Raw genomic sequence first — 16,952 nt, 5'->3', positions numbered from 1 at the left:
GTCTCTAGCCCGCTTCCTCAGAAAACAATAAAGATAGGAGTAACTCAGAAGTTGTGTAGCCAAGTACAGAGGCTCTGTACTTGGCTACACAACTTCTGAGTTACTTCTATCTCTATTATTGCCTGAGGAAGCGGGCTAGAGATTCAGGGCCACAATGTTAGTGTTGGTAGAGAATGGGGGCCATAACTGCTACTAAAATTTGGGAAACACTTTGAGAGCTGAGAAAAACTGGACGCCACATTGTGACTGCAAGTAAAATTTGGGGAACACTGTGATAGCTGAAGGAAACTGGAGGCAGACTGTGGCATCTGACAGAGGTTGGGAACCCAACTGTAAAAATTGTCAGAGATTGGTTGTATCCTGGGAACGCTGACCGAGATTGTTGGCTGTACTATGACATTTTCCTGATCCTGCTTCCATCTGCTTCAGGCCTGGAACCCACTAGGAGCGCTTTTCTGAGTACTTTGTGATTTGAAAACCTCTTGCTAATGTAATGCTATGGGTGTGATCCCATTTTATAAAAATCTCTTATAAAGCATTTCGTTAGCAAGAGCTTTTTCAAATCATTAGTGCTTAGAAAAGGCTGCTAGTGGGTTTAATCTCTCACATAGAGCTGCATTACCTCTCTGGTCACCCCCCAACGGTGTGGGGAGTTGGGTGAGGAGGCATCAGGGTGGGGGGGGGGGGGGGGGTTTGGCAAAACCTGGATTTTATTTTACAACTAAAGAAAGTTTCTGAGCTAGGTGTGTCAATAGGACCAGATTTCCTGGTTGTCATCCTTTGTAATTGTGAAATTGTGCTGTTCATAAGTGGTGATGACTATGTCATAGGTCGCACTGTAAATACAGCTGGAATCTCGGAATTGTGGTTCTGCAGCCTGTGGTCATTGTATGTATGACGTCCAAATTGCTTGGCCTAGAGGTCATTGAAGAGCATGTGTGAATTGATTTATTAGTCGTTTTGTGTTATAAGGTGGCTAGAGACTGCCACCCTCACCTGGCTTACATTAGGCTAAAATGAAAGTTTCTGAAAGATTCCAAAATTTCAAAACACACATCTAAAAAATACATCTGATAGATTAATGGTTAGAAAAATGAGATGTTTTTTTTTTATGGGAAATTAGGATTCTGCAGCTTAAATTTGGGTCTTGAAATCTTCATCACATGACCAATGAATCATCTTTCAGCTTTGATAGGTGTGGCTTTTACTGCCATTTTCATGACACCATCCACACTGTTCAGATTGCAAGGTGGTAGGCACAGCCTGAATCTAGCTAAGAAGATAGCAGCATATAGCACAGATATTCCATCATGCAGGAAGTGGCCAGTGTCTAGGCTCCTGATTAGGAAATTTACAAATTCTTTATTTTACATCTGGTAAGTAATGAGCTTAAAAAAAATGAAAACAAGCTCTGAAACAATAGGTCTGTGAAAATATGAGTGCCTGGAGTGTGGTTTCAATGAATTACTATTTCTAAGGTTGCAATCTCATGCACATACCCACTGCAAGATTTGTTTTTGCTCATTTTTATATAAAGTTAAATAGAGATCTGGCAGATCACTTGTGTTCTCCAGCCTTAGATAACTTTATCAAATTAGATCAAGAGACTCAATCTTTTTTTTTGGCTGATCTTTTGAGCACCAAAACATAAATTGTTTACGAGTCTTGCCAGTAAAACATTCAGTATTCTCAGTGATTAGATGGAGGGTATATCTGCTACAGCAGGGATGGCTTCCTAAGCTAGAGCGTGAGTGCTACTGTGCAGATGAAAACGTGACTTCTCCTCCAACTATCCAATAAGCTTGTTACATGGGGGATGATCTTTGAATAGGGATGCTGTGTTGTGTATTGCTTCATTTTGTTTTCCTGCTACGAGCATGCTCTGCAGGTGCCTGAGTACAAATAAATGAATCTCACCAATCTTGCTGATTGTTGGGAAAGTTACGGTTATTTTCTGAATGTTTAATTTTTCCTTTCTCTTCTGTGAGAATCAAATATAGAAGGGCAATGCAGGCTGAAATTAGAAGCAGATATATTTTTGCTTTACATGGTACCAGAATAATTCCGACTGAAGACATCATTGTACTGTGTGTGTATTTGCTTTTAGGTCCAGTATGTACACACATTGTGCCAGTGGTTAGGAAACAGGTGTTCTATGTGCAATTGTGCTGTAATGTCCTGCTGTTCTGTGTCATCCAGGCCACCTGGATAAGTTAATTGGCTCCCCACCAAAATTGGCCCTAGCCTAGACTACAGTACTTACACTACATAATATAGACATATGGCAATGGTAGGGACTAGATTGTGAGCTTCTTTGAGGGACAGTTAGTGACAAGATATATATATATATATATATACACTGTACAGCGCTGCGTAATATGTCGGCGCTATATAAATGCTAAATAATAATAATAATAATCCAGGCCACCTGGGCAGCTAGTTGCTGCTAGGGATGGTCAGTGAGATGCTAATCTTTTTGAGCTGATGAAGATTTAATGCTAAATGTATGTAAATGTATGCAGCTTGGAAACTGACCAATTAAATGCAGTAGCTGAAGATTTTGATAGGCCCAATTCCTGCTGCATCGATTTGCATAAAATTAACAAAAAATTTGCAACAACTCAAAATTATTAGCATCTTACTGACCATTTCTAGTTAATGCCAATTAGTTGCTAGCACTAATAATCAGTCACTGCGACTAGTTGCTAGTGGCTCTGTCCCCTGTGTGACATTGCCCTTACTGGTTTTCTGTTTCTTTTTTTGTTTTTTTTTAAAGTGATAGTTTTCTTCGTTATATCTATTTAAACCAGTCTTGACAATGACTTTGCTATTAGGAAAATCCTAACTTTTTACAGCAGATTCTAATTAGCTAGCCGCTTTCAGAAATTACATGATGGACAGATTACACAACTACTAATCCTGGTATATGGGCCCTGATAGAATAACTGATAGCCGCTGTCCTCTTTTGCCCAGTACCATCTGTGAAGCTCCAGCAAGACAGGAAATTAGCATAATCATTTATGACAACTTTAGTGGTTTTTATCACTGATTATGTTACATGTTGCATGGCATGCATTTTGTGTATTTTTTCACCGATGGCAACTTCGCTCAATTGATGGACAAGCTACAACTTCTTCTCAATCCTCCTTTTCCTGCTGTGACCTGTTGAGTAATAAGTTCCAGTCATGAATGGGGCGGGGACAGCACAGATCCTGCCTATTTGCTGCCAGTCACCAGAGACTCAGGGCTCTGTGTGGGCCCTGACCACTAAAATGCTTGAATCCTTTCACTCACCTATCCAATTGCTAGAGGAGAAGGGAATGGGAAGAGGAAGCAGTTGGTCCATGGGTTAAGAAGCGCCCTCCAGTGATCTCATTCTCATGTAATCTTATTTCTATATTGCAAAAACTGAGTAATTGCATCTGCTCATCCCTTGGCTTCATTATATAGTGAATCAGGAATTTGGAACAAGCATACAGATGGATATTTTTTAGACTCCATTAGCTGAGTGCTGGTTCCAGGGCAGTTATTTACCCAGTATTGGGATGTACTGCATGTAGGATAAGCAGTCAGGGAGCTAGCAGCTACTTTAACAGAGTCAGGAATGTAAGCTGCCATATTTCGGTCACTGAAGAGATACAGAATCTCTGGGCAGTATAACTATGGCTGCTGGAGCACTTTACACCAAAGTTGTGTCAGCAGGATTCTTGTAAACCCCTCAGAACTGGTTGCTTTGGGGAAGAAAGAACATGTTTACACAGCTTGATTTTATTTTTGTCAAATAAAATATGTAAACTGATAGTAGTTTTAAATGTGTTTTGCACACTGATAAATAATTAATACTGTATATTCTGACGTATAAGAATACTTTTTAACCCCTGAAAATCTCCTGAAAAGTCAGGGGTCGTCTTATACTCTGGGTGGCATTGGTGCCGGGTGATACTCCTTATCCTGTTACCGACTCTCGGATCTCGCTGCTGAGGACTGTAGTGAAGTGGCGCGGGCGCACATGTGTGAGATCTGAGAGGCAGAGAAGGAGGTAAATAGGATAGAAGGTTGGGCCAGAAGGGTGAAAGAGGAGTGTTTTATGGGCACAGCGCGATCTATTCTTCCATACCGCTCTGATAAACAGGTAGACAAGGAGAGCTGACCAATCCACTTAGGGAGAGGGAGAGTTGACCAATCCAACCAGTCAATCGCTTATACACTGTTTTATACTGGGTACCACATAAGGTACAGCACCAGTATCTGTTCATACATGGCACCAGTATATGATGTCTTTTTTATTTTTATTTGGTGTGTGTTGGAAGAGGGGGGTAGTCTTATACAGCGAGTATATCCCAAACTCCATATTTTAACTGTAAAAGTTGGGAGGTCTTCTTATTCGCCCAGTCGTCTTATACGCCGGATTATACAGTAATTATTTTTATGTTTATTTAGTTTAAATTTGTATCAATCCTAATGCACCTTTTGAGATTCTCATTAAAAATATACTGAGTATTATACAACTTCTTCTGATTGCACTTCCATTCATGCTATAGAGGACAGGTTTCGAACTCTAGTCCTCTAGAGTCATATCCATGCCAGTGTATTGGATGGATTGAGAAATGGAGAAATGTGTTCCACTCGATGAACCACACCTTTGTTGATTCGGTATCATCCATTAATTTGAACTGTGACAAAAATGTGTGAGGACCTCAGCTCTTGAGGACTGGAGTTTGATATCCCCGCTATAGAGAATCTGTGGTCAAGCCAAATACTTGTTAGATGGAAGCTGCCATGTTCTGATCACAAGCTGTGCTGTAGTGCTGAGGTGACTCACAGGTTATACTGCCCCAGTTCTAGCATGCAGCTTGTGAGCCAGATAATGGCCTTCAGCATCAAACGGGCATTTAGAATGAAGTATGATTCCTCTTAAGTAATGTAGACATGTGTCCAGAACTGATCCGGTTTCTGTAATAGAGCATGGAATGTATACAATCATCAGTGTGTTCCATGCTCTCCCTTCAATTACTTGCTTGGTGAACTGTCTATAACGGCACATTTGACACCAAGGATTTCTTGTTAGCTGTCTTTTCCTGTGTGACTGTCCTGGCTTTGTCTCATGCCTGAACTGTGCTGTTGACTTTGTTTGTTTTCTGTCTTCTCCTCCGTGTATTTCTCCCTGCTCTTTGTGCTTGGGGTGGTTCCTCTCTTGTTTCTGCTCTGCTGGGTATCTGCAGTTTGCTGTCTCCTGTCTGTTCTCCTCCCGTCCTCTCCGTTTGTGACTGTCTCTTGTTCTTTTCCCCACAGTCTCTGGACGGATTTGTATTTGCACTAAATCAAGAAGGAAAATTTTTGTACATTTCGGAGACTGTGTCCATCTACCTTGGCCTGTCTCAGGTGAGTGCCCCTCATACATTCCTCACACTAACCAACCCACTAATCGGTTTCAGGAAAAAAAGACAGAGGTGGTGTCCACCCTTGTCACCCCATCATACTTGTCCCTATAGATGAAAGAAGAGATCTTGACTGTTTACAGTGAACAAAAACTCCACGTTTAATTACATTTTTTCAAGCTGTTTGAGGCTGTATTCACAGTGGGACATTGTGTTTTAATGCGACATTAAAGTCGCAACATGTCTGCATTAAGCGGTAACGCACTGCAAGCAGTGAGTTACCACAACGCAACATTTTTTTGCCGCAACTTTAACATCGCACTGTGAACAGTCCATAGGATTAGCTTTGCAGTGCGGTAAGCTGCGTTATAAGACTTTATAACGTGCGACCATAACGTCCCACTGTGAATGCGACCTTAAAGTCATCCCTATAACATTTTCATTGGACCCCTTAAAGATGTATGCACATAGTCATTATGATCTAGGTAACTTACACTGCTACATACACATTCTGTAAACAGGGACAAAGCATAGCGTTCAATAGGCCATACAAACCAGCTGCATTTCACCAACCAAAGTCAGGCCAGGACAACATGCTTTCCAGAGCATATTACATGTTCCGTGTTTGCCTTTCACAATGTTTTACAGAATAAGCCTTTGTAAGTAGGCAATCTAACAATTATTTTGTTACATGTAGACTATAAACTTTCAGGACTTTTCTAGTTTTCAGGACTTAATGTATATGCTACATTAGGAAATAACTTACTTTCCAGATTGTAATCAGACAATGACTGTGTACATAGCATAATGTTCTTATGAAAATACTGTCAAAACTTAACCACAAGACTGAAAAGGAAAAAGTAATTGGCTAAATTCAAAACTGTGGCCAATCAGCCAAAGCAGCCAAATTACTATGTGCCCAGTAACATTATACTTGTGGATGAAGCCTATTGGTGCAGTAAGTCTGCTATGTGGTTTATATCACCTAAAACAAACATTACATTGATGTCTTAAAGGACTTCCAAGGCGAGGGGGATGAAACAGATTTTACTCACCTGGAGCTTCTTCCAGCCCCTAGCAGCAGTCTCAGTCCCTCGCCGCAGAACCGGTCCTCCTTGGTGTCCCCGCTGGCCGCATGTAATGATTGCGACCCCGCCGGTGGGTCGGCTCTTCTGTGCCTGAACAGGCACTCGCGTCAATGTCATCTGGCACATAGTGCGCCTGCGCACAACTACTGTGCAGTGCGTGCCAGATGGCGTGGCTGCGTGGGCACGAGTGCTTGCGCAAGCACAGACAAGCTGACCCGCCGGCAAGGTTGCGATCATTATGGGTGGCCAGAGGAGGACTGGAGCTGCGGCGATGGATTGAGATGGCTGCTAGAGGCTGGAAGAAGCCCCAGGTAAGTAAAATCTGTTCAACCCCCCTCACCTCAAAAGTCCTTTAAATAGATAAAGCAGGTTTTTTCGGTGCTTGGCGTCAGTGAGCTCCTAAGTTTTCTCCTAGTTTATATATTCTCTCCTTATCAATAAAATGCCTTTTAAGCCACCAGTCGGCAAGAAAATACTCAGAATAATTTTGGCAGCACTTTTTCAGTTACTTGCTGGCACTTTCTCAATTGCCAAGTGTTACAAAAGTTATTTTAAATAGAATATGAAAAATGATCTCCTAGTAGAAAACTTAGGAGAAAAAGTGAATTGAATATGGGCCCATGTCTAATGACACTGACAGCGTAGTCTATACTCCATACAATGTTCAGAACTGCCCACAAAGACACAAACCCATGTCCACATATCTGAGCCCATTGCTAATAGTACAACACATTACTGACAGGTAAAGAAAGAGCAAGCTATGTAGTACAATTTACCTTCAGAAGTTGTTGGGGACACACAAGCCCTTATTCGATTCACTTTTTATCCTCAGGGATACTTTTTCATCTTCTGCTTAAAAAAAATTCAACACTCTGCAACTGAAAAGTACCAAGAATTAGGTGAAAAATGATGGTCAAATGTATTTTCATATTTGCTGGTGGCTTAAAGGGACACTTAAGTCAAACAAAAAAAATGAGTTTTACTCACCTGGGGCTTCCAATAGCCCCCTGCAGCTGTCCGGTGCCCTCACCGTCTCGCTCTGATCCTCCTGGCCTTCCTGTTTCGGTGACAGGAGCTGACTGGCGGGGGACGCGAGTGATTCTTCACGTTCCCAGACACATTAGCACCCTCTATGCTGCTATATGGTATATGATATATGCTATAGCAGCATAGATGGCGCTATTGTGGCCAGGAACGCGAAGAATCACTCGCGTCCCCAGCCTGTCAGCTCCTGTCACCGAAACAGGAAGTGGCTGCCGGTGGGGCCAGGAGGATCGGAGCGAGACGGCGAGGGCACCGGACAGCTGCAGGGGCTATTGGAAGCCCCAGGTGAGTAAAACTCATTTTTTTTTGTTTGACTTAAGTGTCCCTTTAACCTCTTGACGACCAGCTAACGCCGACCGGCGTAAACTGGTCGTCTGCGGGTTACCATGGAAACGGCCGCTCGATCGAGCGGCCTTTCCATGTCAGTTCACGGAGGGTGTCTCCGTGAACAGCCGGAGAGCCGCCGATTGCGGCTCGCCGGCAAAATGTAAACACGCGGTGAAGAAATCCCCGCTGTTTACATCATACGGCGCTGCTGCGCAGCAGCGCCGTAAGGCAGATCGGCGATCCCCGGCCTCTGATTGGCCGGGGATCGCCGGCATCTGATAGGCGGAAGCCTATCCTTCAATGCGCAGGACGGAACTCCGTCCTGCGCATTACGGAGAGAGGGAAGGAGGGCGGTAAGGAGGCAGAGGGCGGAAATGGCTGCGGAGGGGGGCTTTGAGGAGCCCCCCCCCCCCCCCCCCCCCCGCAAAATGCAGATGGCCGGCGGCGATCAGACCCCCCCGGCAGGACATCCCCCTAGTGGGGAAAAAGGGGGGGGAAGTCTGATCGCCCTGGCATAATACTGATCTGTGCTGCGGGCTGGAGAGCCCACGCAGCACAGATCAGCCAATACAGCCCTGGTCGGCAAGTGGTTAAAGGGCATTTTATTGGAAGTACCACCTAGGAGAAAACTAAGGAGAAAAAGTGAATTGAATAAGGGCCACATTGTGAATTTTAACCATTGAATTTGTCACCTACCATATATAACAAATATGGATTGTGATGCTGAATAGATAGCCAATCTGCTAATAAGGATTGCCATCTGTTCGTCACATATCTGTTTCCTCTGTGCTGGACAGTTGTGTGTGGCTGAAAGAATTAATCCTAATCTTTGACTTGAGTAAATGGGGATCCATGTTTAAAGGCAGGGCAGCATGGTGGCGTAGTGGTTAGCACTCTCGCCTTGCAGTGTTTGGTGTCTGGTTCGAATCCCAGCTAGGTCAACATCTGCAAGGAGTTTGTATGTTTTCTGCATGTCTGCGTGGCTTTCCTCCGGGCACTCTGGTTTCCTCCTACATCCCAAAAACATACAGATAAGTTAATTGGTTTACCCCAAAAACCTTCCCTAGACTACGATACATACACTACATGATACATACATAGACATATGACTATGGTAGGGGTTAGATTGTGAGCTCCTCTGAGGGACAGTTAAGTGACAAGACAATATACTCTATACAGCGCTGCAGAAGATGTCTGTGCTATATAAATACTAAATAATAAAACAATAATAATAAAAGCGTCATGCAGTGATACAGAGAAACATGGAACACTTGCACCCGCTTCATAAACATTAGTTAAGCCATGTGCTCCTTTGTGTAGATATATAATGGCCACACAGAATAGACCAGTGATGGCTAACCTTGGCACTCCAGCTGTGGTGGAACTACAAGTCCCATGAGGCATTGCAATACTCTGACAGCTCTAAGCATAACTCAGGGAGGAAGAGGCATGATGGGATTTGTAGTTTTGTCACAGCTGGAGTGCCAAGGTTAGCCATCACTGGAATAGACTGATGAATGATACTAGCATTATGAGACTGTGGGTCTGGTTTCTGTGCAAAGTGTCACTCTGTGTTGTTACACAAGGATCTACTGTAAATAAGTGGTAACAAAAAAAGTTAAAGGATACCTGGAGTGGAAGGGATGTGGATTATTACGCTTTAACCAATAGTAGTTGCCTGGCGGTCCTGCTGATCTCCTTGGTTGCGGTTGTGCCTAAAATACACACCTGAAACATGCATGTGGCAAATCCAGTCACACTTGAGTCAAACATCTGATCTGCTGCATGCTTGTTTAAGGGTCTATGGCTAAAAGTATTTGAGGAAGATGATCAGCAGTTCAGCCAAGCAATTTGCATTGTTTAAAAGGAAATACAATTGTCAGCCTCCATATCCCTCTCTTTCTGGCGGAATTAAGAATATACATTTGACTTCCCTCATGGTAGGTTGGCTGAGGTTTCACTGTCAGCTATGAATATGTGCCCCACCCTCTTGTTCTGCCCTTTGTGTATCATTGTTGTGTCCCTGGTTACTGCTTTACAGATAGTAGATAAGTGCAGGTGCTGCTGCTTTTACTGCTCTGTATGTAATATTTGCCTTATTTCAGTGGTTATGTGCCTGCTGTGACCTGTGAGAGGGCAGACGAGTGTCCCTGCTGTCTCTGGGGTCCCATTATCGGCTATTCCTGGTGCAGATGTGCATCATGGGATGTGACACTGTCACCACTGCCTGCCCTGCTAGCCTATTAAAAAAAGAGTCTGGTAGAGAAATGCCTACAATGCATTTTAATATGGTTATGATAAGGAAATAGGGTCTGTCTAGCCCACACCTAATTCCATTGCATGAGCATGCTTCTAGAAGAGGCAGGCCATCTTTGCATGGCTGCAAAAACAATGAAGAATTCAATCAAATATTTGGAAAATGTGTCTGCTTTTTGTGACTGCTTAAACTATCATTGTACATAATGCTTTTTGGTGTTTTTTTTCCATTAACTCTATTGCATTGACACACTATTGAGTGCCCTGGGGTATTGTTCTGTGGAGAAATAAGAACATTCTTCAATTAGATGATGTAGAGTGCAGTAGCACACTTCAGAAAGATGTGTGCATGCATAGCAATATGGCAGTCTAGCCATCAGGGCTTCTATAGGGTAATTAAAAGTGCAACTATGTGATATTGAGCTGTAATAATTAACACTCCAAAGGGATGCTGAGCAGAATAAAACTGTGCAGAGTGATTGTGATCAGCTTCAAATCCAGCACAATGTCGGGCTGAGGCACCTGGGGACCACCAGGTAGAGTGATGGTGAGGGACCACTTTAGCAGTTTGATTAGTGTACTTTGGCAAGAAGAGGATGTGCATATCTGAAGTCAAGGGACTAAGCAGAATTGGAAGTCCACCATTACAAAAATAGACATAGACTTGCTAGTGGTCCTGGAGAGACAGGTAGGGAGCAAGCTGGTTAGCTAATGTTATCTGGAATTCTGGATGCTACAGGAGAGTTTTCTTCTAGGAGATCATTTTCATCTTCTGTTTAAAATAACTTTTCAGCACTATGCATTTGTACCAAAGTAGGTGAAAAGTAATGTCAAAATTATTCTGATGACATTCTTGCTTGCTGGTGGCTTAAAAGGCATTTTATTGATAAGATGTGAAAACATCACCTAGGAGAACACTTAAAGAGAAAAAGTACTGTAAATTGGATCGAGCCCTGCATGCTTTCATCAGGGCTGGATTTACCATAAGGCACTGTAGGCATGTGCCTACCGGTGCCTGATGATGGAAAGGCGGCTCACTCCCCTCCCTGAGCTCCTCCCTCCCTCCTTCCCTACGAAGGCACCTGTAGCTACTTAATATTAAGGGTACTTCTGGCTACCTAATACTAAGGGGCACCTGTAGCTACCTATAACGTGCAGGGAAAGTAAGGAAGAGGTGACAGCTGGGACAGTCAGCACACTTGCGGTGCGGTTCGATGGGGGTTTCTAGGTTCATGGAGGGCTAAGTCTAGGGTGCCAGGACATCTGTGCCTATAGGTTCCTGTGATGTAAATCCGGGCCTTGTTTTCATACAACATGCAGCATCCGGTTATGCCAGGAGTTTTATCCTTAGAGATCATATGTTATCTTCTGTTTATTTCAGCACTCTGTATCTGAAAAAGTACCTAAATGTAGATCTAATAGTACAGTCACAATAATTCTGACCTTTTTTCTTGCTTTCTGGTGGCTTAAAAGTCATTTTGTTGATAAAATATGAAAATATCACCCAGGAGAAATTAGGAGAAAAAGTGAATTGGATAAGGGCCCGTGTCTTATTAGGACACAGACTCTTACAAATTTAGCATCAGAGAAAATAACCACAGACATTTTTCTGGTAACTACCGTAGCTAAATTGGTTAAGCAGAAAAATCATCTGTAATTGTGGACTGGCTGTCAGAATAGTGAAGGTGGCTGGGAAACTCCATTTGTCACGTGGCTCTGTTCCCAGCCTATACACTGGGCCATTACCAGCCTCATCCAACAGTATGGTGGTGGACTGATCACAATCCTACCATATGATTGTGAGCAGATTATAGTGTTATTACATTCTGCTGATGAGCTTATAGTCCTACAGTGTGGTTATCATATTTAACTGATGAAAAACAATTTATAAATCCATCAAGCAGTATTACATTTTGTTTCAGGTATATACTCTTTATAGACTAATAAAGGAATGGAAGCAGTTTAGAATACACCTACAAAATTGTGATGTCATATGATGTAGGGCTAGTTGTGAACTAGCGACAAGATGGTAGGAGCGCTTTAGCCCAGCATCCTACCTAATAATAGGCAAGTGTCCCTGCGTCAGTCCGTGTGTCAGTGCTTTTTAGCACTGCGCATGTGCAGGGACAAGACGCTGAGACACTGCCGAGAGCCGGAGGAGGACGGGGCCAGAAGGGGCGGTCGTGTTTGCGGGCGGCGGCCGGCGTGCGTGCTCGGTGGATTACTGACAGACCTAGCCCGTTTTTAAGGTCACTAGTAACTATAATAAATACTTATACTGTGATCAAGTGATGAGGAGTAGAGTTTAATCCCACAACATTACAGTGAGCCAATGCAGCCCTGTAAGCAGTTATTATCTAATATTGTATTTGTAATGATGAATATATTCAAATCTAAAAGCATGATGTTGGAACACGTTACACATCTATTATCCCTCTTCCAAATTTTCACATACATAATGTACATACTGTACATGTATGTAGTACATAAGTGTAATTCAATCTATTGCCCAATTTCTGTAAAAAAAATCATAGTATAGAAGTGTAAAATCTGAATAAAATGAGAATGTAGGCATTGGAACCGTAATAACATATTGTAAAGTAAAGTAAGAGTGCAGTAAATTATTCAGGATACCCACTTTTATGTTAAATATCCTGGTTTCAGCATCAGAAACACTTCTTATAGTTATATATTGCTTTATATTGATATGTATCCCCCCCTCCCATTGAGGCTTAGCCTAGGCGGTTTATTACCAGTATGCAGAATTCTCCCCCCAAAGCATTCAGGCTTTAAAACGCTCAATAAACAAACATGCAGTTGCTGTAGGTATGTTGTACACCTTACATGTGACAGAGCAACAGGATAAAGTAGAATTCCCAGCCTGTGTCTCAGTCAGACAACAAGTGTAAGCATCCTTCTCCTTACATAACATATTGTGGAGGAAGCACTATTCAGGCGCGTTTGTGAGGCCTGTGCCACAGAAACAGTTTTGTAGCAGCTGCAATATCTCTCTCATGAGTATTTTTGTTGGTAGAGGGAAATGAATTGCCGTCAATGCGAGGGCTATGTCATTGTCATTTCAGCAATTTTGTTGCTGAGCAATGCACATTTAGCAGCGTTCTGAGATGGCTACAAAATCACCAGTTCCAATAACTACTTCTGATGTTATGCAGTGTACAATAGTAGATGCTAATGATTATGTTACAGATTAGCAGTTACAATTATGTATCTGTAGCTGGCCAGATATGTACTGTAGCCAACTACAAATCACCATAACCTATAATAAGAGATGGTTGTAGCTGCTACAGAATTGCAGGAGTGACCTAGTCCAGGCCTAATTATGAAGGGAATCAAAGAGCCGAAGCAAATACAATTTTTATTCAGTCAAGTAATATTTATAAGCTTGTAGCAAACCTGTGTGCAGAAATGAATTTATCGAAACACAAACTTGTATTAGGCTCGGTTCCCACTTGTGCAGGAAATTAACACGTTTGGTACGTCTTTATGCACCTCCGGTAAAAATTGGATACGTTCCACTTGCTAAAAAGAATGGAACGCAGAGTCTTAACCCAGTGCATGTTTTCAGAGTGGAATGCAGAGTGCACAGATGCAATTAAGGCCCATGACAGTGGACAATATCTGTTCTCAATAGGCTGGTCGCCACATACTCTGTCCGCTTTGATCGCCATGCTCGGTCTGTGCCAAGTATATACTCTCGTTTCCCCCAGTTCCGCTGCTGCTAACTCCACCGCTCAGTCCTGGTAAACACATCGGTGCCAGACAAAAACATGGGGATCCCACTGGCTTGCAAAAGACCAATGGAAATCCTCAGCAACAGGGAGGATTGTCATTTTTTCATAGTTGACCAATGAAAATTCTCCCTGTTTCTATAGAGAATTGGTCTATTGTAATCCTATGGGAAGCCCCATGCTTTTGCCGGCCTATGGTCTATGAGCTTTGGGACCAAGGGGAGGAGTCAGCAGTGGCGGAACCAAAGAGACTCATATCCGCGATCAAACACAACGATCAATGCAGACGGATAGGATGCAAAATGGACGGCGCAGATGTGCAAATGAGTGCATCTCATCCACTAAGCGTATGTGTTTACGGTGCCATTTTGCATCCACATCAAGTATAAACCGAGCTGTCAGGGCTGTTCACACTGGCAACAATACTGAGCAGTGCACACAACTTGGTTTAGGCATCTATGGTTATGACTGCAAGGGGTTAATATTAGTTAGCATTTTATTTTGTAGAGAGATGAAAAAGAAAATCTGTTTCAAGAAAACTCAGAAGAAAATTTGAAGAAGCGGGGGACCAGCCACCATCTAATGTCCATGAGCTGCTTTACTGTCTGTCCCTCTCAGTTCAAGTCTCTAGACCACATTTGAGATATTAAAAAGATACTCAACGCTCATACACCTAGCTGTGTATACGTCGTACCTATAACATAGTTATCACACAGGGGCCTGTTTATTAAACTGTATAAAAAAACAAACATAAAACAGTGGTGCTAAATATGTACATTTGTTAATCAGCCACAACAGGAAGATCCACTGTTTACTCATACACACGCTTAACAAAACTCTTTTAAATGCACAATTATAAAACATTTTGTTGTTGAAACAAACCATAAAAGTTGTTTGCTAGTGTTCAAACAACTGATGAGACGCAGCTTGAGTCAATCCAACTGTTGTTTGGCAGTTGTTATCAGTTGTTTGAACAATAGCAAACAACTTTTATGGTTTGTTTCAACAACAAAAGTTGTTTGATAATTGTGCATTTAAAATAATTTTGCTGAGTGTGTGTATGAGTAAACAGTGGATCTTCCTGTTGTGGCTGATTAAAGGTAACCTTAACTGTAAAAAAAGATGAGTTTTACTTATCTGGGGCATCTACCAGCCCCTTGCAGCCATCCTGTACCCTCGCAGTCACTCATGGCTCCTCTGGTCCCCCACTGCCAGCTAGTTTCGTTTTTGCCGACTGGGAGTCGGCCGGCCGCCATGCGTACGTTTTTGCGCATCCCTGCTGGTGTAGGAAGCTGTTGCAGACATCAACAAGTACATTTTTACGCGTTAAGGGTGTAATGCGTAAAATTTTACGCATTACACTCGTAACACTTAAAAATGTACTTGTTGATGTCTGCAATAGCTTCCTGCACCAGCAGGAATGTGTAAAAACGTACGCATGGCGGCCGGCCGACTCCCAGTCGGCAAAAACGAAACTAGCTGGCAGTGGGGGACCAGAGGAGCCATGAGTGACTGCGAGGGTACAGGATGGCTGCAAGGGGCTGGTAGATGTCCCAGGTAAGTGAAACTCATTTTTTTTTTACAGTTAAGGTTCCCTTTAACAAATGTGCATATTAAAGCCCCATACAAACGTCCACCACGGTCTTTTATGCTTTCACAACTTTTCTTGTAAAACAAGTTGAAACACCTAAAAAAGTATTTTACTATTGTTCAAAGAGATGATAAGACTGACCAGAAGTCAATCCAACAGTTGGATTGACTTCTTATCAGTCTTATCATCTCTTTGAACAATAGATAGAAAAATACTTTTTTAGGTGTTTTAACTTGTTTCACAACAAGAGTTGTGAAAGCATAAAAGACCGCTGTTGAGTGCATGTGTATGGGGCTTTAGCACCACTGTTTTTTTTTGTTTTGTTTTTTTTTAATAAACAGGCCCGTGTGTGATAACTATGTTCATAGGTATGACGTATACACAGCTAGGTGCATATATAATGTAAACTTAAGGCAGCCAATTAAGCTGCTAATCAAGCAAAGAGTTCACTTTCATAAGTATATTTCACCCACAACTCATTACAAATAATGTTAAAAAAAGAGGCTATTTTCAGTTACCGTAGTTGCAAAATAGTAAATACGGTATATGATCATTTGTGCTGAAAACATTGACTAATCACACCTCTACCTGCATTCTCTAATGATCATAACCATTCTAAAAAAAGGTTATGCTGCACGCTCTTGTGAATATATGCCACCTGCCTTCTATGTGCGGCTGTATGTTCAGTAAATTCCACCTTCTACATAGTGATTGCCTGCACTGTGGCAAGAATGTGTGAATCTGTATGGAACAGACTATGGTAAATAAGCCAAAAGCGTAGGGAAAGTCCATTAATGTGATGCTCAGTAATAAAGTAGTCCATTAGTGTCTGGTAAATAGGGTAATATGGTTGTCCTGCTAAGTGATGGAGTGCTGGTAAGTAAGACAGCTGAACAGGGTGAAGGAGGACAGGACGTTAAGTTAATCAATAAGTTATAGTGTGCTGTGTAAGTGGTTGTTGGTCTGTAGTGTCCAGAAGGTGAGCAGCATGTATTCTCACAGGGAGGTGAATTGTACATTGTGGAAGAGGCAAATATAGATGAGCTGCATGCCTAAACTATTACATAGGAATACAGTGTTACCAAGCTTGCATAGACATTGTTAAAGGATGTGTTTGTGTTTATATGTGTTGTGTATGACTATATTGGCCTTTTACAGTAACATTCACTTCGTGGTAATGGTATTCTCCAGTGCCTGCGAGGGTTTGCTCCGGGCACTCTGGTTTCCTCCCACATCCCAAAACCATACAAATAAGTTAATTGGCTTCCCCTAAATTGGCCCTAGACTACGGTGAACATATAACTATAGTAGGGATTCGGTTGTGAACTCCTCTGAGGCACAGTTAGTGACAAGACTAAATACTGTACTCTGTACAGCGCTGCGGAAGATGTTGGTGCTGAGTACGTGTAAAATGGGGTGTCATGAGGACAAGATGTTCTAAATAAGAAGGTGGTATTCACTGGTGACCTGTATCTACACCAACTCTGCACAATGCCTAACTCTTCCTAACCTTTTTTGC

The 16,952-nt window shown here is 42.4% G+C and overlaps 1 protein-coding gene across 5 annotated transcripts in view; it reads left to right on the top strand.

Annotated features, from left to right (window-relative positions):
- The window catches only part of NPAS3 (neuronal PAS domain protein 3), a 634,738-nt gene that overhangs the window by 444,416 nt on the left and 173,370 nt on the right, over positions 1-16,952 (top strand). For all 5 annotated transcript variants that reach the window (XM_068253452.1, XM_068253453.1, XM_068253454.1 and 2 more), the window contains one exon: positions 5,293-5,382. In XM_068253452.1, the coding sequence (XP_068109553.1) occupies positions 5,293-5,382 (90 nt within the window). The remainder of the gene's footprint in view (positions 1-5,292; positions 5,383-16,952) is intronic.

This window comes from Hyperolius riggenbachi, chromosome 9 (assembly GCF_040937935.1).
Source record: "Hyperolius riggenbachi isolate aHypRig1 chromosome 9, aHypRig1.pri, whole genome shotgun sequence".
NCBI classification, from domain to species: Eukaryota; Metazoa; Chordata; class Amphibia; order Anura; family Hyperoliidae; genus Hyperolius; species Hyperolius riggenbachi.
Note: the sequence above shows the minus strand (reverse complement) of the source record. Positions and strands in the feature narration are given on the sequence as shown.